The sequence below is a fragment of the Physella acuta genome, unplaced genomic scaffold (assembly GCF_028476545.2).
Source record: "Physella acuta isolate Inbredline_101_S28 unplaced genomic scaffold, ASM2847654v3 ptg000524l, whole genome shotgun sequence".
Lineage (NCBI taxonomy): Eukaryota > Metazoa > Mollusca > Gastropoda > Physidae > Physella > Physella acuta.
The window spans coordinates 240,947-266,319 of NW_026732043.1; the positions used below are offsets into that span (position 1 = coordinate 240,947).

At 34.2% G+C, this 25,373-nt stretch overlaps 3 protein-coding genes across 4 annotated transcripts; 2 read left to right on the top strand and 1 right to left on the bottom strand.

The window, feature by feature from the left end:
* Positions 1-1,163: 1,163 nt before the first annotated feature.
* Positions 1,164-12,173, bottom strand: LOC131945107 (uncharacterized). Its single transcript, XM_059306111.1, has 10 exons — positions 11,862-12,173; positions 7,015-7,077; positions 6,526-6,618; positions 6,046-6,129; positions 5,646-5,729; positions 5,389-5,460; positions 4,484-4,549; positions 3,609-3,716; positions 1,632-1,648; positions 1,164-1,330 (listed from the first exon to the last, which is right to left on the bottom strand). Exons 1-10 carry the CDS (start codon positions 11,935-11,937, stop codon positions 1,259-1,261), a joined length of 735 nt encoding a protein of 244 aa, XP_059162094.1. The 5' UTR covers positions 11,938-12,173; the 3' UTR covers positions 1,164-1,258.
* Positions 12,174-13,598: 1,425 nt separating this feature from the next.
* On the top strand, positions 13,599-18,503 carry LOC131945101 (clusterin-associated protein 1). Of its 2 annotated transcripts, XM_059306088.1 has the most exons (12): positions 13,599-13,722; positions 14,212-14,323; positions 14,664-14,748; positions 15,107-15,286; positions 15,448-15,543; positions 15,630-15,713; positions 15,796-15,929; positions 16,059-16,200; positions 16,302-16,407; positions 16,523-16,594; positions 17,883-17,941; positions 18,188-18,503. In XM_059306088.1, exons 1-12 carry the CDS (start codon positions 13,701-13,703, stop codon positions 18,350-18,352), a joined length of 1,257 nt encoding a protein of 418 aa, XP_059162071.1. In that variant the 5' UTR covers positions 13,599-13,700; the 3' UTR covers positions 18,353-18,503. The 2 variants fall into 2 exon arrangements, with proteins under 2 accessions (XP_059162071.1, XP_059162072.1); XM_059306089.1 differs by lacking the exons at positions 17,883-17,941; positions 18,188-18,503 and adding an exon at positions 17,204-17,382.
* Positions 18,504-19,027: 524 nt separating this feature from the next.
* LOC131945100 (serine hydroxymethyltransferase) lies at positions 19,028-24,599 on the top strand. Its single transcript, XM_059306087.1, has 8 exons — positions 19,028-19,155; positions 21,238-21,458; positions 21,730-22,088; positions 22,352-22,564; positions 22,912-23,025; positions 23,115-23,237; positions 23,385-23,612; positions 23,904-24,599. Exons 2-8 carry the CDS (start codon positions 21,262-21,264, stop codon positions 24,065-24,067), a joined length of 1,398 nt encoding a protein of 465 aa, XP_059162070.1. The 5' UTR covers positions 19,028-19,155; positions 21,238-21,261; the 3' UTR covers positions 24,068-24,599.
* The last annotated feature ends 774 nt before the right edge of the window (positions 24,600-25,373 follow it).

Consider the following 25,373-nt stretch of genomic DNA (forward strand, 5'->3'; position numbering starts at 1 on the left):
ATCGTTATGCCAATCCCCAAGGCTGTTAATTCTATTACCACTCAATGATTATGCATGGATAAACCCACAACCTTTTTTTTCTGCCCTCGTATTTTTAAAAAATAACCCATTACGTCACGAGCCTATCAAACCATGTTAAGGTCACCCCCCCCCCCCCCCCCCCACACACACTCCCTCTGTGCGGATCAATCATTAGTTTATTACCACCTTGAATGCCAGCCTTACACAAATCAAAACTATATGCTTTTGCCCGCACACAAAGGAATTTCCTTTCGAGAAGTCAGAAAGGGGAAAAAAATCAATACTCCTGAGGATCATTGATAACGATCTTATTACAGCGGTCGCATTATAGATACAGTGGGGGCTTATGGGCCTAAACAATTTGCATAGTTCTAAAGAAACATGTTATATTAAAATCGGATCTTTTATTCCGTGTTTTTATTAACAATTTTGAATTAATTAAAAAATGTACGATTATTATTCGTTAGTTTGAATATTTGCAATAAAGTGTTTTTTTTTTAACTGGGGCAATGATCAGCAGTGTTTCTTCCAGACTTTTTTCTCGGGGGGGGGGGGGGGGCACTTGAAATTTTCGGGGGGGGGGGGGCGGTAGTAGACTTTCTTCGAGGGGGTCGGACACTGTTAAAAGTATATATTTTTACTTGTTAAACCCTGTACACATGTATCTTGTAGCAGAAGGTGGAAGAGTAACGCCTGTTCGATTCATCTCACGTCCTGATTGGCTACATCAACTATCCTTATCTTGAACAGAGTTTCTTCCAGGCATCTCTAGAGCCCCCCCCCCCCCCCAAGAAAGTCTACCCCCCCCCCCGAACGAAATTGAATTTATATAGAAAACATACCTTTACCACTGTCCCCCGTCCCCCCGCGCGGAGAAAAAAGTCTGGAAGAAACACTGATCTTGAATTCGGTAGATCTAGATCTAGGTGTTTAGCGGATATTTAAAGACTACAGTTCGCACTATTGTTTAAACTTGTTGAATATTCAGTACAAGGAATGTAATGGATTAAAGGTATGCGCAAATTTTCAGCATAAAGTAGTGTAAAATTATTTCTCAAGCAGAACTCGTTTTATCAATTTACCAAAAATACAAGTCTATAAATAAAAAAAAATAACTGAAGTACTGTTAATAATTTTACCAGTTTAATTCGAATAAATAAAATATAAAAGAGAAAAATTACGAAACAAATCACATAAAAATTTGTCGCTACAACTTGCTGGGTTGATTGTTGCAGCCTTACACTGGAGCATAGAGCAGGGTCACCGTGACCGCCAAGGCTGAGACCAAAACGAGGCAGTTGTCAGCGACCTGACAAAAAATGGTGGACAGTGGAGGTAAATAAAATAAAATATTTGTTTTAAAAATAAAAACGTTTAAAATGGGTTTGACTTGATGCTAGCTACCACACGACTAAATAAGGCAAGAAAAAGGGAATCAACAATGAAATTAAAAAGTAATCTAGATGATAGATTTACCTCCCGTGAATATTTATGTAACATTTTAAACGCGTTACGTTTCTTTTTGTTCCCAACAAATACATTTTAACCATTAACAGTATTGATAGATACATGCTTTAGAAAATTGTGTTTTTTAATCAAAATAGACTTACCATGGATATTGCAGCGTCTATAAAATAATAATAATATATTAATATTGATAAACAAATAAACCGCCTTTATATAAATAGTATCATATCATTACAGAATCACAGTAATTTTAATAAACTATAGCTTGCTAAACACCTGAAACCAATTAATTAATTAGTAAAAATATTGATTAAATACAATAAATAATAAATACATTTAAAAATTACTTTTAAAATATTGATCTTATATTTAGGATTCACTAAAATTTTCCATTGGAAAAAATATAAAACAAGTGAAAATGGTTAGCCTATATATAGTAAACAAAAATTGTGTGCAGATTCATTGTAGCCACAAGTAAAGATTTCCCAGCATACAAATATGTTACTTGACATAATTGCATTGCATTATAAATACAGCATTTTGAAATATGGCGATATTTAAGTTCTATAAACGTGTACTCTCATATCGAGATGACCCAGTAGTAAAATAACAACATGACTTGTGACTTCAATCACACACAATAAAACCCTCGTATGATAGTCTCAAGCAGTGGCTACATCATGTAGCCTGGAGGAGGTGGTATGAGAATAAAGAGGCTGTCAAGCTATTGGTGTGGCTGTGTGTCATATGCCATCTGTCTAGGTGTGGCTGTCTGTGTGAGTCACTTGTCACACTGTCTAGGTGTAGCTGTCTATATGTGGCTGTCTGTATGTGTCGCTTGTCACACTGTCTAGGTGTGGCTGTCTGTGTGACTTGCCACACCGTCTAGGTGTAGCTGTCTATATGTGGCTGTCTGTGTGAGTCACTTGTCACACTGTCTAGGTGTGGCTGTCTATATGCGGCTGTCTAGGTGTGGCTGTCTGTGTGAGTCACTTGCCACACTGTCTAGGTGTGGCTGCCCCAATGAGTCACACGCCACACTGCCACTCTCCACTGCCTCTGCCCTGTACTATAACCACTGACCCGAACTGCTCATCTACACGACACCTGTCATCACGACACACCTGTCACCTGTCCCCCAGCAGCTGCATCAGTAACCAGCTCACCCTACCTGCAGCTGCCTGCCAACCTCGCCTCACCCCTTGATTACCACAAACAAATATTTACACTCGGAAAGATTTAAAAAAAAACCCAACAACGTTAGGCCTAAGCGTCAGTGGTGGGCAACAGGTTTAGTCAAACGACCAACAAGCGACCATAGTAAGCTCCCTTTGTGAGCTCAGTAAAACAAATTGTGTAGACACCCCACAATAGACCACCTTACGCTCTATTTGTTTAGCTCAGTAAAACAAATTGTGTTGACACCCAAAAGTAGACCACAGCAAGCTCTATTTGTTTAGCTCAGTAAAACAATTTGTGTAGACACCCCCACTGTATACCACAATAAACTTTATTTGTTTAGCTCAGTAAAACAATTTGTGTAGACACCCCCACAGTATACCACGATAAACTTTGTTTGTTTAGCTTAGTAAAACAAAGTGTGTAGACGGCATAAAAACTGTCCAATCCGAGTCGTATCTTAATGGTAACCTTGGTAACGCAATGTATCACAAGTCCCGTGGGCCTCAAACAGCCTGTCATTACTTTGAATAGAGCCCACCAAGTCTCATTTGCATGTATATTAGTTATTAACATATTTCTCTATAACTGTTGAATCATTAGTCTAGATTACGTTATTTTTACTTTTTGATGTTAAAAGTTTATTTTTAATTGTTTCCTTTTTCATGCAGGTCTAAAAATCGAAATCTTGTATGACATTCTATGAACATTGCGAAGCGAAAGTTAAAAAACCGAAACAAATACAACTAAAAAAGCAGAACAAACACAACTGAAAAAAATTGAAACAAATACACATGCAAAAACCGAAACAAACGTAATTAAAACAACGGCGATACCTCCAAATTAACAGAACACAAGCATAATTAAAACAGCGGCGATACATCCAAACTAACATAACACAATACAACAAAAGTCTCTACCACACAAAGTACACGTCTTACCCTCTGGTCCAGTGGATGACACGGCGATTGGTTTGGTGGTGTTGTCCCCATCTTCAAGCAGGGCAGCGAATTCAGGATTATCCTGAGCTGTTGTAGAATTATCCTGATCTAGTAGTCATATTTTGAAAAAAAAATTAATAAAATCCATGAGGGTTCTAAAGAAAAGCGAGGGGTGGGGAACTACGCACTACACACACACACACGCACACACATAAACACACACACACACGTGTGTGTAGTTGACTTGATAATGAAACTATTAACACATTTAAACAGGAACATATTGCATATTGCTAACCAGTGTCGTCCCCCACCCCCGAAAATGTTATTGTGTTCCTGAAACTTTACTGTGCCCTCAGCCCCAACCCTCCACCGCCTTCTTGATAAGAAAATGTTTCAAACAAAAACTGCGCCATATACAAAAAAGCATTCTTAACATGTAACAGACAACATTAACCGCATTCAGAAAAAAATGAAAAAAGAAACTGCTAAAACCCTGGGAGAAATAGCAAAGACACAATGACAAAAGACAAAAGCCCTTGGAGAAACAGCAAAGACACAATGACAGAAGACAAAAGCCTTTGGAGAAATAGTAAATACACAATGACAAAAGACAAAAGTCTTTGGAGAAATAGTAAATACACAATGACAAAAGACAAAAGCCTTTGGAGAAACAGCAAATACACAATTACAGAAGACAACAGCCTCGGAGAAACATAAAGACACAATGACAGAAGACTTGGAGAAACAGCAAAGACACAATGACAGAAGACTTGGAGAAACAGCAAATACACAATGACAGAAGACAAAAACCCTTGAAGAAACAGCTAATGCACCACGACAGAGCACAAAAGCCCATTCCCAACACATGTTACCTGTTGTTGTAGTCCTGATGGTGGTGAAGCTGTTGTTACGTGTTGTGTTGCCCCAAGCGGTGTTGTCTACGAGCAGAGGTTCATTAGTGTCAATGGCCGGGCACAATACAACAGAATAGAGAGTGGTGAGGGGGGTGGGGTGGGGGGGGGGATGTCACACACACAATTAGTATGACCAGCTGATACAACTAATTGACATTACGCTAGGCTAAACCAGGGGTCGGCATCCAGTATACAGACATGTATCAGCCACCGCAGTGCAAGTTTATTGTGTAATATCTTACATTGCACGTACTATATTAGAATAGGTTACATAGGTAACTAAAATATGTACTGATATATAATTAATTTTAGTAGAAGATACATAAAGCAAAGGCTGAAACCCCATTAAGCAAACTCACTAGTAAACTGATACAATATTAGGCAAACACACCAGTAAACGAACACACCACTAGGCAAACACACCAGTAAACTGACACACCACTAGGCAAACACACCAGTAAACGAACACACCACTAGGCAAACACACCAGTAAACTGACACACCACTAGGCAAACACACCAGTAAACTGACACACCACTAGGCAAACACACTAGTAAATGGACACACCATTAGGCAAACACACCAGTAGACTGACACACCACTAGGCAAACACACTAGTAAATGGACACACCATTAGGCAAACACACCAGTAGACTGACACACCACTAGGCAAACACACCAGTAAACGGACACACCACTAGGCCAACACTCCAGTAAACTGACACATCATTAGGAAAATACACCAGTAAACGGACACACCATTAGGAAAACACACCAGTAAACTAATACAATATTAGGCAAACACACCAGTAAACGGACACACCAGTGACCCAAAAACCAGCAGTTTAAAATAAAATGTTTACCATCTGACATGACACCAGACAGGGAGTTCGTTTTGTTACCGTACAACTGGCCCGGTGATGCCTTGTCATCGTCTGAAAGATAACATCAATTATCATTAAAATGTTTTCTCGTCTATGGCACATGCCGAACACTTGCCCCAGGTATATATATATATATATATATATATATATATATATATATATATATATATATATATATATATATATATATATATATATATATATGAGAGTGTTGAAACAGAGTTGGGCAAGTGTACCTTTTGACGTGTCGTTGGAGCCAGCACTTGCTTTACCTGCAGGTCTGACGCTGGTTGTTGGGCGCTGGAACTGTGGCGTTTTACCTGTCAGGACAGCATATACAGCATATGTATTGACATATCGTCAAATGAACATATGCAGCGTATGTATGGACATGTTGTCAAATAAACATATACAACATATGTATGGACACGTTTTCAAATGAACATATACAGCATATGTATATACATGTTGTCAAATAAAAATTAATGGCGGAGTTCGGTTTTGGATGGGGGGGGGGCATGGTGTTGTTAAATGATAAATAATTTTTAGCATTTAAAAAAAAATGATAAGTAATTTTTAGCATTGTTAAATGATAAATAATTTTTTAGTATTGTCAAATAAAAAATACCCACTTACGTGTAGTTGTTACTGAGGCGACAGTGGATGTTGTTGTATCCTCCTGTTCGTCCACTTTAGCCAAGGGGCCTGACCCGAGGTCATCTTTAAAAAAAACAGGGATCAATGTTAACCCTCCCATACCCTAACCAGTCCATGATCTATAGTTTTTTGTTCTACTTTGTTGTAGTGATACAAAAATTATGAGAATAAGCCATGCTGTAGACCTAAATTATAAGTAACTTAGTTCAGTTGGTATATTACTTGAAGCAAATAACTAAAAAACTAAACTATTAGAGCTTTCAAAATTTAAAACATAAGAAAAATTAATTTTTCTCAATTTCAATTTGAAATTAAAATCAAAGTTACTATCGCGTAGTTAGATATCCACTCAGTTTAATAGGGTACCTGGCATATTATAGTAAACCCTCTAAGATTACGGTTCAGAGGTCAACCTTTAAATTAGACAATTAGGTTTATCGAAATGCAATTATCGGTTACCTTCGATACCTTTAGCGGCTGTTGTTTTGGGCACGACGGTCGTCTTTTGGTTCGAACTGTTGGCTTTCAAGTCAGTCAGGAAATCTTTAAGACCTATTTTAAAACAGGAAAATGATAACTGTACTTAATTCAACCGATTTAATCGAACGGGCTGCTGTTGTCAAAATTAAATCAGTAAATAATCTTTAATGAATTATTGTTAATTTTAGTTAATGAATGTATTGTTAATGAAGTGGTGTACAGACTAATAAAAGACAAACAGAACTAGTTTAGACATGCATAGTTATAACAGACTTGTTGATGTAAAATTTAAACATATACACAGGTATGTGGATAAGAGATATAAAGAAATGAGTGTAATATACAAAGTTTATCGAAAGTAAACGATTAAGTATTTATTAATTCTAGATGTTAAATAAATTTTTAAAACATGTACCATCTGGCAAGTCAGTTACTGAAACAACCGTATTGACTGGCCAGATCAATTACCTGCCAGTTCAGCTTCCTCGTCATTTGAAGCAGACACGGATGAGAGGCCATTTCTGTTCCTGCCTGTAGATTAAATACACTACAGTAAACGTGAGGCACAAAGTGAAAACGTGTTTGGAGTAGTTTTTTTTTTTTTTTTTTTTTTTTTTTTTTACAGCGACCAACAGGCGTATTGATCTGGTTGAAATTTTCTCGTTTTAATCACACCCTCAAGTAGCACCGCCAATAGATGTGTTGGGACCATTAGATGTGTTGGGACCATTCATTAGATGTGTTGGGACCATTTGATGTGTTGGGACCATTAGATGTGTTGGGACCATTCATTAGATGTGTTGGGACCATTCATTAGATGTGTTGGGACCACTTGATGTGTTGGGACCATTAGATGTGTTGGGACCTTTCATTAGATGTGTTGGGACCATTCATTAGATGTGTTGGGACCACTTGATGTGTTGGGACCATTAGATGTGTTGGGACCATTAGATATGTTGGGACCATTAGATGTGTTGGGACCATTTGATGTGTTGGGACCAATAGATGTGTTGGGACCATTAGATGTGTTGAGAAAATTAGATGGGTTGGGACCATTAGATATGTTGGGACAGTTGATGTTTTGAGACAATTAGATGTGTTGGGACCATAAGATGTGTTGGGACCATTAGATATGTTGGGACAGTTGATGTTTTGAGACAATTAGATGTGTTGGGACCATAAGATGTGTTGGGACCATTAGATGTGTTGGAACCATTAGATGTGTTGGGACCATTAGATCTGTTGAGACGATTAGATGTGTTGGGACCATTAGATATGTTGGGACCATTAGATGTGTTGGGACAATTAAATGTGTTGGGACCATTAGATGTGTTGGGACCATTAAATGTGTTGGGACCATTAGATGTGCTGAGACAATTAGATGTGTTGGGACCATTAGATGTGTTGCGTGTTGGGACCATTAAATGTGTTGTGATCATTAGATGTGTTGGGACCATTAGATTTGTTGGGACCATTAGATGTGTTGGGACCATTAGATGTGTTGGGACCATTAGATGTGTTGGGACCATTAGATGTGTTGGGACCATTTGATGTGTTGGGACCATTAGATGTGTTGGGGCCATTAGATGTGTTGGGACCATTAATGGGACCATTAGATGTGTTGAGATCATTAGATGTGTTGGGACCATTAGATGTGTTGGGACCATTAGATGTGTTGGGACCATTACATGTAATGGGACCAGTGGATGTGTTGGGATCAGTAGATAACAACACTGTACTAGCGCACATCAGCTAAATTTAGCTCTTACGTCACATGTAGCTGTGAAGTTTATAATGTATTCATCATTTAGACTTAGGTTTTAACTGAAACTGATCCGGCGCTGTAGATAATCAATACACGCATCAGGGATGTTACGCTTAGGCCACTAGCAATAAAACTGGTCATTAAATAGGTGCATCTAAACTTAGTTAGATCGGCCAACAACGCAATAACTAAAGTCTTATCCATTTCTCCTCAATCAAAGAAGTATTATATTCTCTAATATTCGCTTATTACGATAATCATATTTCTTAAATATCATAATAAAACATTTTTCATGCACAACCCATTTGTTTGTTTAGATCCTTTACCACCTTACATACGTATCGGTAATTAGAGTTCCCTTAAACAGTTGCAATAAACCGTATAACCAAGTACCAGCTCCACGAATACTGCTTAATTACAGCAACAGCTGACGGCTATATTGAAGTATATATTGTGGCAGGGGACATAATTACAGGAGATGTGGAAATGTTGATGAAAGTCAAGTCTTGATGGCAACAACGGAACTCTTGCTGATCGTCTCCACGTTCAACACATTCTTTGAGTTATCAGAAATAATACTTTCATATGATGGGCTAAACACATTTTTGTCCTAATACTTGTATGCTTTAAAATACTTTATAAATACACACGTTGGCGGCGAGTGGGGGTTTACAGCCCTTTGTAAGCTTCTATAGATGCACAATCTTACAGCGTTGTTTACAATCTTGCAGGTACACAATCTTACAGTCCTGTTTACAATCCTGTAGGTGCACAGTCTTACAGCCCTGTTTACAATCCTGTAGGTGCACAATCTTACAGCCCTGTTTACAATCCTGTAGGTGCACAATCTTACAGCCCTGTGTACAATCCTACAGGTGCACAATCTTACAGCCCTGTTTACAATCCTACAGGTGCACAATCTTACAGCCCTGTGTACAATCCTACAGGTGCACAATCTTACAGCCCTGTGTACAATCTTGCAGGCAGCTCTTGTCACGTTTACCCTGGTCCTTCGTGCACTTGATGACTGCATGAGAGTAAGGTAGACTGGTGGGTAGGGACTGACAGCACTGTTGGGCTTCAACACCACAGTTAAAGTAACATCGTTTTTTTTAAAAAATATCTGTAGGCATTATTCCAAAGAGAATTCGGGGGACAGTGAAGTGGATGAAGACTATTCGTTAGCATTGAAAAGCTGTGATCAACAGTGCCCCATTATAGAAATTATAACTTTTTCCGTGTTATAAAATACAGTTGATTTAATTGTATGGACAGTGGCTAATTAAAATTTCACCGCCAACAAGTAGGGACCATTTAAATAAAGTACTTTCCCTGATTTGTGTTCTGTACATTGAAGATCAGCTGACAAGACAAAAACCTGTTGCTTCAGCCCTATTGTTGATTTCCATCTGTTGTCCCTAACAAATGAAAGTTTATCTGGCCATGGCCTTTAGGTGACACATCCCATCCAAACAGCATCAAGGCCGGCTGGCATCGTACAAAAACAGCTGCTCTTAATTTATTATGATTTAGTCAACCTTGATTTAAAAGAGAGTAAAGTACCACATCCGGTTTTTGGAAATAGTTAAAAGTTGATAGAAAACAACATATAGGATCTTTTAATGTATTTTTTTTTAAAATGTGTCCACTTTACTGAAACGGTACTCTCGATATTTCAGAAAGCAGAACTAGAGTGAAGTACAACTTCCGGATATCGGAAATCACTCATAAGTTTAAAGAAACCTAAGTATATGTGGCATTTAGTCTACATATCTGAAACGCTATACAAGCTATCCTTCGCGGTGTAATAAATTTTAATACTCTTTCGGTTACCGGAAATAGCTTAAACATTAAAATGCACAAATGTGAAATTTCGTCCACCTAACTGATTTGGTGCTCCGCGTATTGTTATCACTCATACACGCACACACACACACGCACACACACATGATTGCAAAACTGGGTTTTTCCGATACAGGAAGGTGTAAAAAAATCGAGATTAGTCAAAATATCGAATTTTATTTTTTGCTTGATTACACAGGAAATTTAAGTCTCTATTATATATATATATATATATATATATATATATATATATATATATATATATATATATATATATATATATATATATATATATATATATATATCAGAGGCGTAGCGACCCTTCCCGGCGCCCGGGGGCAAACTTTTCGATCTCCACCCCCCCCCCCCCTCAAACTTTCGATTTGCACCCCCCTCAACCTTTCAATTTATTTTTCCAACCCATTTTGGCGCCCCTTAAGGTCGGCGCCCAGGGACATATGTCCCCCCCGCCCCCCCCCCCCCACCCCGCTACGCTACTGATATATATATATATATATATATATATATATATATATATATATATATATATATATATATATATATATAGGTATATATATACACGCACACACACACACGCACACACACATGATTGCAAAACTGGGTTTTTTCCGATACAGGAAGGTGTAAAAAAATCGAGATTAGTCAAAATATCGAATTTTATTTTTTGCTTGATTACACAGGAAATTTAAGTCTCTATTATATATATATATATATATATATATATATATATATATATATATATATATATATATATATATATATATATATATATATATATATATATATATATATATATATATATATATATATCAGAGGCGTAGCGACCCTTCCCGGCGCCCGGGGGCAAACTTTTCGATCTCCACCCCCCCCCCCCTCAAACTTTCGATTTGCACCCCCTCAACCTTTCAATTTATTTTTCCAACCCATTTTGGCGCCCCTTAAGGTCGGCGCCCAGGGACATATGTCCCCCCCCGCCCCCCCCCCCCCCCCACCCCGCTACGCTACTGATATATATATATATATATATATATATATATATATATATATATATATATATATATATATATATATATATATAGGTATATATATATATATATATATATATATATATATATATATATATATATATATATATATATATATATATATATATATATATACAATTAATAATAATAAATCGTAGGATATTTTTCTTTACTTTCTAAAAAAACTGTAATGTCTTTATCTAAATGCATGAATCAGAAATAAAAGAAAGACGTGTGACATTATATTTCAGCTAGTGGTAATTGCGTCCGGCTATGTGTATAATTTAGCAAGGATTCAATTTTTTGGAAGATGTTGAAAAGGAAGGCAAAGAAGAGGGTTTAGTAGTGAGATCACTTTGTGTATCCCATTTTTCCGTTCTATTTACAATAAATAGAATGGGAAAAAAAATGTGTGTCTGAATTATAGAAATTTTTTGGGAAGAAGAGGGTGGGGTGGAAAAGCGATTATATTAGATTCTTGAAACGTTTCAGAATTGGTGGGTGGGGAGGGGGGGGGGGTAATTTTGAGAACTGGAATAATATAAACCAAAAATATTTTTGTAAGCTTATATTTAGAAAAAAAAACGTTATATATATATATATATATATATATATATATATATATATATATATATATATATATATATATATATGAAATTTACCTTCGGTCTGAGATGAGACACACGTGACAATGGATAAGAAAATCATCAAATAATTCCAAACATGACTTTCCTTCATTTTAACTGGTTTATATTATCAATAAACTCTAAAACTAAAAATTGAGTTGTATCTTTAAATTTAGACAAATATTCCAGCTTTACCGAGAACTTTATTTTGTCTAAGACATTACACAAATATCTGCGTAAAAAATGTTCTGGATACTTTAAAAGCCGCAGAGTGAATGATGATGTCAGTTAGGTGGACGTTCAGTGTTTGACAGAAGTTCACACAAACACTGAAACATATGCAAAACCTACTAGGTTGTTGCCTCTCTGTTAATTGATCCGGTCACGTGCTCGCTGCTAATTGCCTTGTGATTAACTGTGTTATTTTTTTTTTAGGCAAGACTCTCTCAACACTTAATTTGAAAGAGCTAAAAGTATATTTATGTATGTTTGTATTGCTGTTACATCTGTATTTAAAAAGTAGAACTCGTGAGGATGAGCTGGAAAAAAAAGTGTGGGGCGTGTATGTATTTACATAGATAATATCTAACACACAAGGAGAGAGTGTGAAAGTATCTGAACGTGTTGCCATAGTCCCTCACTCTAAAGGGTAGATAAATTTTTAGTTAGCGTCAGTGGTCGGCAAATTATGGTGTCACCCCCCCCCCCCCCCCACCGAAAGAAAAATTATATATATATATATATATATATATATATATATATATATATATATATATATATATATATATATATATATATATATATATATATATATATATATATATATATATATATATATATATATATATGTGTGTGTGTGTGTGTGTGTGTGTGTGTCCCTGGGTCAACTCGCGGTAGGCTATCTGACTCACGTTATTTAAATTAAGTGTGGTTTAGGCGTAGTACTGACTACACCATCCTTTCATTAGCCGAGGTCAAGAAACATATTAACTCTAATTCATCTATGGAACGTTAGTTCTTAGAGATGAACTTTAATTATTGCCATCCAGAGATTTTTTTTTTGCGCAATCTGGCGAAAGAGCCCACTTTATCAGACAGCCAAACTTCGTGCTAGCAGAGGCGTTGCGACCCTTCCCGGCGCCCGGGGACAAACTTTCGATTTGCACCCCCCTTCGAACTTTTCATTTGCACCCCCCTCAAACTTTCGATTTGCACCCCCCCCTCGAACTTTTCATTTGCACCCCCCCCCCTCAAACTTTCGATTTGCACCCCCATCGAACTTTTCATTTGCACCCCCCTCAAACTTTCAATTTGGCGCCCCCCCCCTCAGGTCGGCGCCCGGGGACATATGTCCCCCGCCCCCCCCCCACTCGCTACGCCTCTGCGTGCTAGTCATGGACTATATTTGCTATAGCTGCCTGGACACTGTGATTTCAGTGTGGAAACCTTACAGTAGAACGCTAAGCTCACGATACTAAAATGGTTTACACTAAGATATTCTGTGCTTCCCTTAGTTTTCTTTGGATATTGACTTGCATTTTAGATACGATTAAGTTCGTAAATATAATGCCATTCTTTGAACATAATTATTGCTAATTATTTTCTCAAAAACTAAAACTATTTTGTGTCAAACTATGTTAATGGTTTTAAAGATATTTAATCCAGTCTAAACTAATAACGAGATTGCAACAACCAAAATTTCGTAAGATGCATGCGTATTTTTCGACACGATTTTTTATGATATAAATTGGTATTTAGACTTACCTTGTAACCTTTTCACCATGGTGCAAAACTGTTTATAGATGGCGTTGTAGCTGAGTTCCATACATATTTCCGTCTGTTGTATCCAGCATAGTTTGACTCATATTTTTAAAAATGAGCTTTAAAGACTTAAGAAGTAAATTTGTAGCATAGATTTACTATTAAAATCCCATATTGTTACTTGACCTAGAAGATCTGGAAACATACTTTTGACTTTTTTTTACTAACTTTGTTTAAAATACAAAATTGAAAATAGGCCTACTCTTTTACTAAACTAAAAAAAAAAAAAAAAAAGCCTAGGGTATAAATTATTTTTAATTAAAATTTAAAAATTAGAATAGATCTAGATCTAGATCTCTAGAATCGAGATTTATTTTAGGCAAAAGTTTTACATTTTTATTTTATTTATTGTCTTTTTTACTTAACTATATAAAATACTATAGACTATAGGCAAGTAAATAACTAGGCTACAACTCTTCTACAACACTACTCACTTCAGATATAGATTTTGCAACAGGTTCTTTACAACCTAAAGACTTTAGGCTAAAGTAAAGTGCTGCTATAGTAAAAAGTAGAAGTACAAATGCAGAAACTACAGGCTATTAAAAATAAATTTTAATTTCAGATTTTACAGAAATGATGAGAGCTTTAGGGTTCCATCGACTTATCTCCATGGAGAATTTCAGAACACCAAATTTTAAACTTGTTTATGAATGTCTAACATGGTTGATGAAAAGGTAAACAACTTTTGGTTCATACTTGTATACTGGAAATTGTTATTTATGAATACAAATATTTACCAAGTCTTTTAAATTGTAGGACAATTAGGTTAGGTAATAGATCACAAGACTGCTGAGTATTCCAGACTTCATTCCTTTAGGATATCCAATTGCTGATGGATACTGCACTCATGTTAGGAAAATTATTGGCAGCTGGGCATACAACAGACCACACAATCTTTTTATATACTTTTGTTAAATACAATATGAACTTTACTTTTTCTGCACTATAGAAATAGTTTAGAAATGGTTAACTTTAATATTAATTACAAACATAATTTAAATATTTTCTTTACAGATATGACCCTAATGTTGACTTGGGAATTGACATTGACACAGAACAAGATCGTGTAATTTTTATCAAAACAGTTGCTGAATTCATGGTGAGAATTTAATATTATCACAAATTTAAAAATTGGTATGAGTTACTTTCCTAAAGGGTATAGGCATTAAGGGATTGAGTTACAGTAGACAAATTATTGGAATAGAGTTCACTTGCCGATTATGATGTAAAAGATTTTAAAACTTGCTTAAAATAACACATAGCTACCTGAGTGTGTATCCTAAAAATGTAAGATGTATAATAATAATCGTTGATATCTCTTTTATATATAAAGGTAGTTTAAAATCTAGCTTGTGAATGTTTAAAATCTGAAACCTATTATGTTTGCATATGTTTAACTTGATCATTAACTTTTATTTTTAACCTGAAAGTGTTTTAGCTATGTTTTACTCTTATAGGCTACAAAAGCACACATTAAACTGAACACCAAAAAATTATATGGAGCAGATGGTTATGCAGTAAAAGAAATGCTTAAGATAACATCTGTGTTATATAATGCAACAAAGTCAAATGTGGCGAGCAAGCTGGAATCTGGAGCAGGGGATATTTCTAGTGTTTCATTTGATGTTTCTTCTAGGGTATGTCTCTTCTGTTTTCGTTCAAATTAACTGAATGCATATGTAGGAGTTGTGATTTACCAAAAAAATTTGTTATTGCATGTATGTTTAATTTTTTCTCAATATTTTGTTGATAATGATTTTTAAATACAGTAAATTGATAAATATTGCCTTTTGTGCAGATCAATGAACTAAAAGAAGCAAGAAGATTAGCATCAGAAATAACAGTAAAAGGAGCCCAGTTGTATGACCTTTTAGGGAAGGAAGTTGACTTAAGAGTAAGATATTATTTTAATGTAATAAATACCATTATGTTTTTTGTGGGAGTATTTATTTATTTTTTACATGTTCAAATTTTGCATAGGAACAAAGAGTCATGGTTATTGCCAAAGCACTGGAGATCAATGAAGTAGAGCATGGAATGCAACAATCCATTGAAGCTGTCAGGGTGAGTAGTGGCCATGGTAGAGTCTAAGAAACAATATATATTGAAAAACATGCAACGATTACAACTGTCAATACTGTTTCAGCAAGAGATTCAGAAAACAATTAACATGCTGGACAACGTTGCTTCAGATGAAGCCAATTTGGAAGCTAAAATTGAAAAAAAGAAGAGTGAGTTGGACAGAAATAATAAACGTTTACAGACATTACAAAGTGTTCGGTATGTTTTTATTCTAATTATACTCATGCTTAGATATATGTTTTCTATTATAGGCCTTTATAATTTGTGTAGCTTTGTGAATATTTTGTTGTTTACAAATTATTTGAAATTTATGTTTCCTTTTTCTAGACCAGCATATATGGATGAGTATGAAAGACTTGAGGAGGAGTTACAAAAACTGTACGATGCCTATATGATAAAGTTTAGAAATTTGGCCTTTTTGGAAACACAGCTTGAAGAGCAAAACAAAGTGGAACAAGACAAGTTAGAAGTCAGTATTAATATTTTACTAATCAACAACTTTAACAGGAATCAACTACAAAGTTTAAGTACCTGAAAGTTGCTTTAAACAACTGTTTTTTTCTCTCTTAGGAAACTGAGCAACAACTGAAGAGTATGGCTGAAAAAATTCGAACAGAAGAAAGAAAACACCAGCAAATTTCTCCAGAAGATGATGACGATGACAAAAATATTTTTGGTTAGTTATAAGAACAAAAATAAAATCAAACCTTTATAATAAACCTATTTCCAATTTTTTTTTTTATCGTGAGCTGTGTATTTTTGCATCTAAACTATAAACTTATTGTTTTTAGATGATGATGAAAAAGATTCAGATGAAGAAATACCCAAACAGTCCCGTGTAGCTGATCGGTTCAGACCCGATGGTAAGAGTATAAATAGAGTAGCAACAAAATATTTTATTTGAAAAAATTTCTTCTTGTTTGTTCCTAATTCTAATGTTGGGTGGGATTTCCTCCAACGCAATTAAGTGGTGACTTTTATTATTGGATTTGCTTCTATAACCTTTGTTCATTCAAAAACAAACTACAAGGCAGCAGTTGTTTGATTTTGAAGTTTCTCACCTAGGTGATTGTTGTCCCTAGCTATTAAGCCTCTTCTGCCAAAGATTCAAACTTGGGGCTATTCTGTTTAGCTACCATGAGCTTTACCAGCCCCACGCTGATCCCCTTTTTTAGTTAAAATACTAGTTTCAGTAATATTTCAAGTTTTCCAGGAAAATTTTGCCTAACTATATTATATTCTAACTTCGATTATGGTAACAACCAATTAGAAATAAGTTTTGTGCACTAAACTTTAAATTTTATGCATCAAAAAGTATGCATGTTTGTCAGTGTTGTTTATTTATCAAACTTGAATCTTTTCATTACATCAGCAGATTCTTTACCCATTCTTAGAATATTCTAGCTGTGTTTTCTAGTTGACTTAAAATTTAAACTTATTTGATTCAAAAAGCATTTTTACCAAACTTTCAGTTCGAATGACTACCCCAGCGCGAAACCTAGGTACTCTAGTTTGTGATGCTTTTGACATGTCTGATGATGAAGCCAACTTTTAGTACCCACAATTCAAAATTATTTAGTGGTCTTAAAATATCTTTTAGTTTGTTACATTGTCGTTAAACTCTAAATTTCTGAGAGTCAAATACTAATATGTAATTTGATTTGTATTAAAAATTTACATAAAGACCAGATCTAGTTATTTTTGTATGTAACTTAATTCTTGTTAAAATGCGTAAACCTGTTTTAGTTGATGTTTTTAAATTTAAGTTCAATTTGTTTTGTTTATGTTTTTTTTTAATTATTAGTCTTAAAAAATATTAAAGTATTATGACTAAAGTATTATTATAAAAAAATTATCACTATTAAAAAAATATTTTAAAAATCATCAGATTCACCTTCAGCTTAATATTCCAACTATATGAAAATTAAATCTTTTAGAGTTATGTAAGCAACTGTGGTGATTCTGTAATTATGCCAACTAGCTAGTAGCTGTAAAGCTCTCTTGCAACAGCTAGGAAGCTAAAACTTTTTACTATTAAGATTTTTTCCCTGTTGTGTTAAAGAAGTTTATTTTCTATCTGCTATGGAATTCTCTAAATGTTTAAAAACAACAAGCAAACCTATTGTAACATTTATTTGTTCTATTCATCAGCACCAGTACAGCAAAGAGGTGGCAAAGTAGCTGGAACAATGAATCCAGAAATAAGCGAGGTAAATTTGACTAGTTTATGTGAATAACATTCAAACAGAAATTTCACATATTTTCATTTTAGATTAAAGTGTTACAGTACAATTAATTTTTTTAATACAAGTGTATTAGTCATGTAACAAACTGTTACAATTTGTATATATTTAGTTTTCAATAAATTTAAATTCTAACTAATTAATATAAATATGTTTGAAATTTAATTTACCTAACTAGAAAAATTGTTGTACTTTTTACATTTTTACTTCTAGGAGAGTGAATCGGCATCATCAGATGAATCTGATGATATAGACTTGGATGACCTTGGAGATGAAGATGATGAAGATGAAGTAGATTATAAAGGTCATGGTGGTGTGTCTAACCAGAGAAGTCGAAATAAACCACCACCTGAAGATTTAGATGACAGTGATTTTTAATTTGAAATTATTTTAAATGAAATTATTGTTTTGGCTGTAAAATTGTGATTTAAGAAAATTACTTTCATGTCTTTCTATTTTGTAAATCTTTAAATTTTAAAATATTATAACAATGCATTTTATATAGAAATACATTAAAGTTATTTGTAAATTGGAATTGATTTTGATTCTGTTTACTTGAATGTGTTTGTTAAAGAAATACATTTTACTACACGATCTACTCCTATGTAAATTTTTAAAACTGCAATGCCATGCTCGAATTTCAAGCAATCATTTCCAGTAAAAAGCTTCACTGACTTTTTAGCTTAATGATTAGGAATTAAACACTGAATTTGAATGTTATTTTGCCAATCAAATGTTAATATCTTACATTTAAATAAAATTAAATGATTTAATATTCTTCCTTTTGCTTAAGCTTTAAGACGATGTACTTCAAACAAGATTTTTTATTAAAGTCAGTCTGGATCTACAACTTTTTATTTGAAATACAAATTCTCCAATACTTAAAAAAATATATTGGCTTAAATGTAATAGGAATATTTATAAAAATAGTAGAGGGAATTAATCCACATTCATCTGTGTTTTCATTTGATATTACAGTTGTTTACCTTTTAGTGAAATATTTCCCACAAGTGTTTTCTTCGAGATGATTGGACTAAAAATATTTTTCTCCTTTTTGATTGGTTGGTGGATTCTATATAATAATTGTAGACTTGTCGAGTGTTGTCTCTCACTCAGGTAGATTCACATGCTGTTCAGTGTGTTTCATAAAAAACTAAAGCATTAACTAAAAAACAACAAAGGTAATAGTGTTAAATGAGTGTTGTGCATTATGTGATTAGTAAGGTCAATGCTTTGAATTATTTAGAATTAAATAAACCTTTCTTTTATTTTTATCATATTTTAACGAAACGCACTTATTTTTTTGTTGTTCTTTTAATTTTAGGTCGGCTAACTCTTCTGAGTTAGAGATAAACTGAACCAAAAACGCGCGTACTCGTTGCGTGTTTCGATAACTTATAGATTCTATAATAATAGGTAGCCTGTATAAGACATAATCATGTGTATTTAGATTTAGTATTTAGTTAACTACCAGAGAGATCACCAGTAACCTGACGCTAACACCCTTTTTTATAGAACATTCTACTATCGGACACTGGTTTAAAAATTCCCCCAATTTATTTTAATCCATTGGGAAGATGATGTAGCCTTAGTCTAAGTCTAGAGTCTAGACTCTAGTGATAGATGTGGCTGTAGGGTTCATCATAATCTCACTTTTCTTGGGTTGATTTCGTGTTCGATATTGCCAATAGAAGTCGATTTGAAGAATCTTCTAAAGATTAATAGGCTGCACATACAAAATATTAAAATAACATATTAGCCTATTTGACCTGATTCTCAATGCTAACTCCAGAGTTTCTTCCAGGCATCTCCTCGGAAGAAGGTACCCCCCCCCCCCCAAACAAAATGGAATTGATATCAGATATAGAACATAGATCTATATATACTTTTAGTAGTGCCCCCCCCCCCCCCAGAGAAAAAAGTCTGGAAGAAACACTGGCTAACTCTATCCCTATTATTCCCACCATCCGATTAACTAATTTCTGTCCATAAAATATTAATTATACAAGATTACATTTCTACTAGATCTAGATCTAGGTCTACTTCTAGCAACCTAACACCATATTTTTGGAAGAGGTTTATTATCAGACATCTACTGTACAGCCTATTATCAATTATCTTGATCTTGGCTTATGAAGTGTGTTCAGCACTAGTCTACTCACTTTCCCCAACATAATCCAGGTACCTGGCTGGACTCAGCTATGTCCTAACCTGAAACCTACAGTTAGCAGCCAAACTCTCTACCATTCTAGATCTAGTTTTCAAATTTTTAAAAACTTAATTTAATCAGATCAGTCCTACTTATATCGTCACAGAATTTGGTTTGGATCTCATGAAGTGATTTTTTTAGTAGGTCTAACTAGGCTACTGTACACCAGTAGGTTACTTTCCATATGTTATTTTAGTTAGTTATATATTAGGCTAATTAGAGTTAGGCACATAACCAGCTGACACGTATCCTTAATAATTAATTACGATGGAGGCGTGGTCGAGTCGGCAAAAGCTCATGGTTGATAAATTTGAGAGAAAAAAGTCTCGAGTTCAAACCCTCTGGCAGATAAGGCTCCGATCCCTTCCAACACTAAATATTAAGAAGTTAGAATTAAATCCACTACGTTAGATCTAGATGACATCTAGACTTTAGGATTGATCTTACAACAAACAATGCATTGATACTAATGATGATGATACCTTATTCTATTATTAGACTTGGCCTTTATAAGCCTTATGTTCATTAGCCTTTTATCTCTCAGCACACAAAGGTTAGTTTTAAAGCTGTTAGTTTGGTCTCTATAGTACTCAAGAACTATTTAATCCACATGATCTTTTCAGATACTGAGATATGTAGCTTTTCCCAGTGTTTCTTTTAATTTTCTATTCTTGATCACCAGAGTTACGTAGGTGTTCATGCATTTCTTATGGGTTGATTCTATCTTGAATTTATTTTGTAACAGTTTTTATTTTGGCTATTCACTAGATCCAACACTTGATGTGTGGTTTCACCCATTTAGACATAAAATAGTTGCTGTTTAGAAGTATAAAAATTATGTTTCAACATTACTGCAGGATACACAAAACTCTTAAATATATTTAAGATACTATTAATGTATGGAGATTTACTTGACTATGCCTGCTTGATAACACATAATAAAACTAGCAATTAGCAGTTACCTTTAACCTTGAACATTTAATCTGTAAAGCACCACGCTAATGGGTTTTTGTTTCCTCTTTAATCATGCTATACTTTCCATTACATTTTTCAGCTAACTAACTATACAAACTACACAATGGCTGCTAACTGGAACCTGCAAGAAGATATATCTGTTGATGATCCAGTTATGTATGAGCTGATTAGAAAGGAAAAAGAAAGGCAAAGAAGGGGACTGGAAATGATTGCCTCTGAAAACTTTGCCAGCAAATCAGTGTTGCAAGCTTTAGGATCTTGTCTCAACAATAAATATTCTGAAGGACTTCCAGGACATAGGTATGCTTACATTATTGAACTAGCCTTTGTTCAGAAGGAAAAGCTAAATTTTCTTTAGCTGTAGGTCTATTTTCTTTTATCCCTTGCTAACAACAGAATCAGATTAACTAATTTTATAAATATTCATACTGTGAAATAACAGTGAAATTTTTTAAGCATTCTGCCATTAAAATTTTGTATGAAGGCTAGCAATAATAGCCATCATGGCTCTAAAACCCATTCTCACTCCTTCCTCCCAACCCCTAGACATGTTTTTTTAATGTAATTTCAGATATTATGGTGGTAATGAAGTAATTGATGAGATTGAACGCCTCTGTCAGAAACGTGCATTGGAAGCATTTAATTTAAAACCAGAGGAATGGGGAGTAAACGTTCAGCCCTTATCCGGGTCACCAGCTAACTTTGCAGTCTACACAGCATTGGTAGAGCCACATGGAAGAATAATGGGCCTTCATTTGCCTGATGGTGGTCATCTCAGCCATGGCTTCATGACAAACCAGAAGAGAGTTTCTGCTACATCTGTGTTCTTTGAGTCATTCCCATACAAACTTGACCCTAAAACTGGCTATATTAACTATGATGAATTGGATGCAAACTCAAAATTGTTTTTGCCTAAACTAATCATTGCAGGTTGGTCATAAACATTTTATCAGTAGGCTAATGAATTTAGTAATATGAATTTTTAAAGTATAAGTACATTGCTTATATGAAATAGTTCTTTGTAATTTTTAAGATTGACCTTGTTAAAATATTATATAATTATTTTGCTATCTTTAATGAAACTTTTCCTTTGTAATTTTTATAATGGACCTTATTAATATATAATTATGTTTCTATTTTATATGATATTGTTCCTCTGTAATGTTTTGACCTTGCTTTATTACTTTATGCAGGTATTAGTTGCTACTCAAGACATCTTGAATACAAAAGGTTTCGACAGATAGCTGATGATGTTGGTGCATATCTTTTGGCTGATATGGCCCATGTCAGTGGTCTTGTTGCTGGAGGTGTTGCTCCAAGTCCTTTTGAGTACTGTGACATTGTAACCACAACTACACATAAAACCCTTAGAGGACCCAGATCTGGACTCATATTTTACAGGAAAGGTAATCTTTTTAATAACGATTTGTTGCTTGTTTGTTTCTGGTTACATAGTTTTTAGATCATTTGTGGATGAATTTAAAAGTAGTTTAAACTAATAAAAATTAGAGATAAAAGCCTTGGAAAAATTGACTTTATGGCTTTAAAAAAAATTCTGAAGAAGAAATGAGGATACATTTTGTTTACAGTAGATAAACTTGTTCCATATTCATTAAAACTGTCTTTTTAGTTTAAATGTAGTTACCTACTTCACTATTTTTCTTTCTATTTGTTTATTTATGTGCCTCACTGCTTATGTTATTGCTTGTTGGGTTTTTGAAGCATTCATTTTCCATTTTTTTTCTATTTGAAGGTGTACGCAGAGAACTCAAGGATGGTAAGAAAGAAATGTATGATTTAGAAAAGAAAATCAATGATGCTGTATTTCCTGGACTTCAGGGAGGACCTCATAATCATCAAATAGCAGGTAGAGCATTGCTGATGCTAAAAGTGTAAAGTTGTATGTGAATACTTGTCTGATAATTTCTTAAAACTTATTTTTCAATTATTCCACAGCTGTTGCTGTAGCATTAAAACAGGCAGCAACCCCAGAGTTTAAAGAGTATCAGAAACAGGTTGTAAGCAATGCAAAGACCATGTGTGATTCTCTACTTGGCAAAGGCTTTCATATTGTATCAGGTAACAGCTTTTTTTTTTTTTTGCAAGGAATTATCTAGGACCATTACACAAATTACAAACAGCTATGAGTTTATTTAACTGCTTGTTTTTTGCAGCATAGTTGTATAAATGAAAAATTCAAATGTTTTTTTATCCTACTTATTTTAGGTGGAACTGACAATCACCTGGTCCTGGTAGATCTCAGAAATAAAGATCTGGATGGTCCTCGAGGTGAATTCATCCTTGAGGAGATTGGTATTGCCGTTAATAAAAACACCTGCCCGGGAGATAAAAGTGCCCTGAAGCCCAGTGGTCTTCGTCTTGGTACCCCACCTCTCACTTCTAGGAACTTGAAAAATGATGACATTATTAAAGTAGTAGACTTCATTGATGAAGGTAATGGTTCACAGTACTTTATAATGCTTCCTAAAAGTATAGTAAAATCACATGCATTTTCACTATCAGTTCTGACACAAAAACTAAATAATTTCCTACTACCACTATAGCACTAAACTTTATTTCTGCTTAGGGAGCTGTTCTTTTTTTTGTACAAAGACTTTCTAAAAATAAGAGCTGCTAATTTATGTCTGGAAAATAATTTTTAGAGATTCTGTATTTAACCTACCGTGCCTAGGATTTTGTTATTTTTTAGGAAATTTAATTAATGGGTACATTTTTTCCCCTCAGCAATCACACTTGCTCAAGAAGCCAACAAAGATTGTGGTCCCCTGCTCAAAGATTTCAAAGCCAAGCTCCATACTCCAGAATTTAAAACAAAAGTTGATAACCTCAAAGAGCGAGTTGGAAACTTTGCTATTTCTTTTCCCCTACCAGGCTTTGAAGATTGGTAGATTGTACTAAGACTAATATTGGGATTAGGTATTTTTTTCTTTTTTTTTTTAAAGGAATTTGTTATATACTTTTGCTGTCAAGGAAAGTTTAATAACAATTAAAAATGATATTATAATTTCTCAGAACAAACAAATGAACTATTGAGTGATATAATTCAAAGACATGCATAATTATTTTGCTTTTGCCTGATCTTTGTTTTACAATTTTAACTGAATAAATATGAGCTTTTTTATGATACTGGAAATTTTTTTTCCTAGTTTCAATTCATATCATTTTTTGACAAAAAGATCTTGTTGAAAATAAGTGTCAATGCATTTTTTTATTCAGTGAAAGCAGGATTTTTAGTTCTTTGCTTTTAAGAATTTGTTTTTGCTTGTACATTGATCCAGAAATCTATGACACATTGATATGTGGCTGAAAGACATTATATTCCATGACAAGTTACTTAACTTGATTATAGTATTAATAGCTGTATTGTGTGGTCCAAGTAGTGTAAAGTCTATCAACTGTTAATAAACAATGATGCTAAAATGATAAGCTTTACTTTTTCTTGTATGTCTTAAGTAAATAAAAGTAACAAAATGGTAGTTAACATAAGTACTTAACAGGTCATGAGACCTACATTGACTATTTTTCACACCAAGACCAACCAGACTTAAATAAAAGGAGGATAATTGTCATTACTCAGATCAATTTTTGAAGCTCAAAAAAATGAAAATAAACCAAATATGTTACTTGATCCTTGCACAAGTCTTAAAAAAGATAAAAACAAATATAGACTTATAATTTAAATAAGCCGTAAATATATTAAATATATAACTAAAGTAAAAATAAGTGTATTGAATGCCTTTACTTGAATTCAAGATGTGACCCATGCTTACATTTACAAAAAAAATGACTTAATTCAATAAATAGTGGTGTAAAGTATTTAAAAAACATGAGATTTAGGTAGAAAAGGTTTCCCTTTCAAACCTGACGATCTATGGGGCAAGTAAAGTAGAGTTCACTTGTTTCTGTGACCTCGGCATATGAATTGATAGTGTGGTCAGCACTATGCCCAGCCTCCTTTAGGTACCTACTTAAAATCTTTCTCTAATTATCAGAAAAGTTTGAACGAAATCTTTTCTTTAGAAGTGGTTCAAAATCGAGTTGCAAGATTTACTACAAACAAACCAACTGACGTTGCAAACTAAATAAAAGCTTGTAAAAAGATAATGTATTCCATTGCACTTTGAATTTGGTTAGTGTTTTTAGGGGCAATAAAGTCAAACTATAATGAAATGACCATAGGAACATTTAATGTTT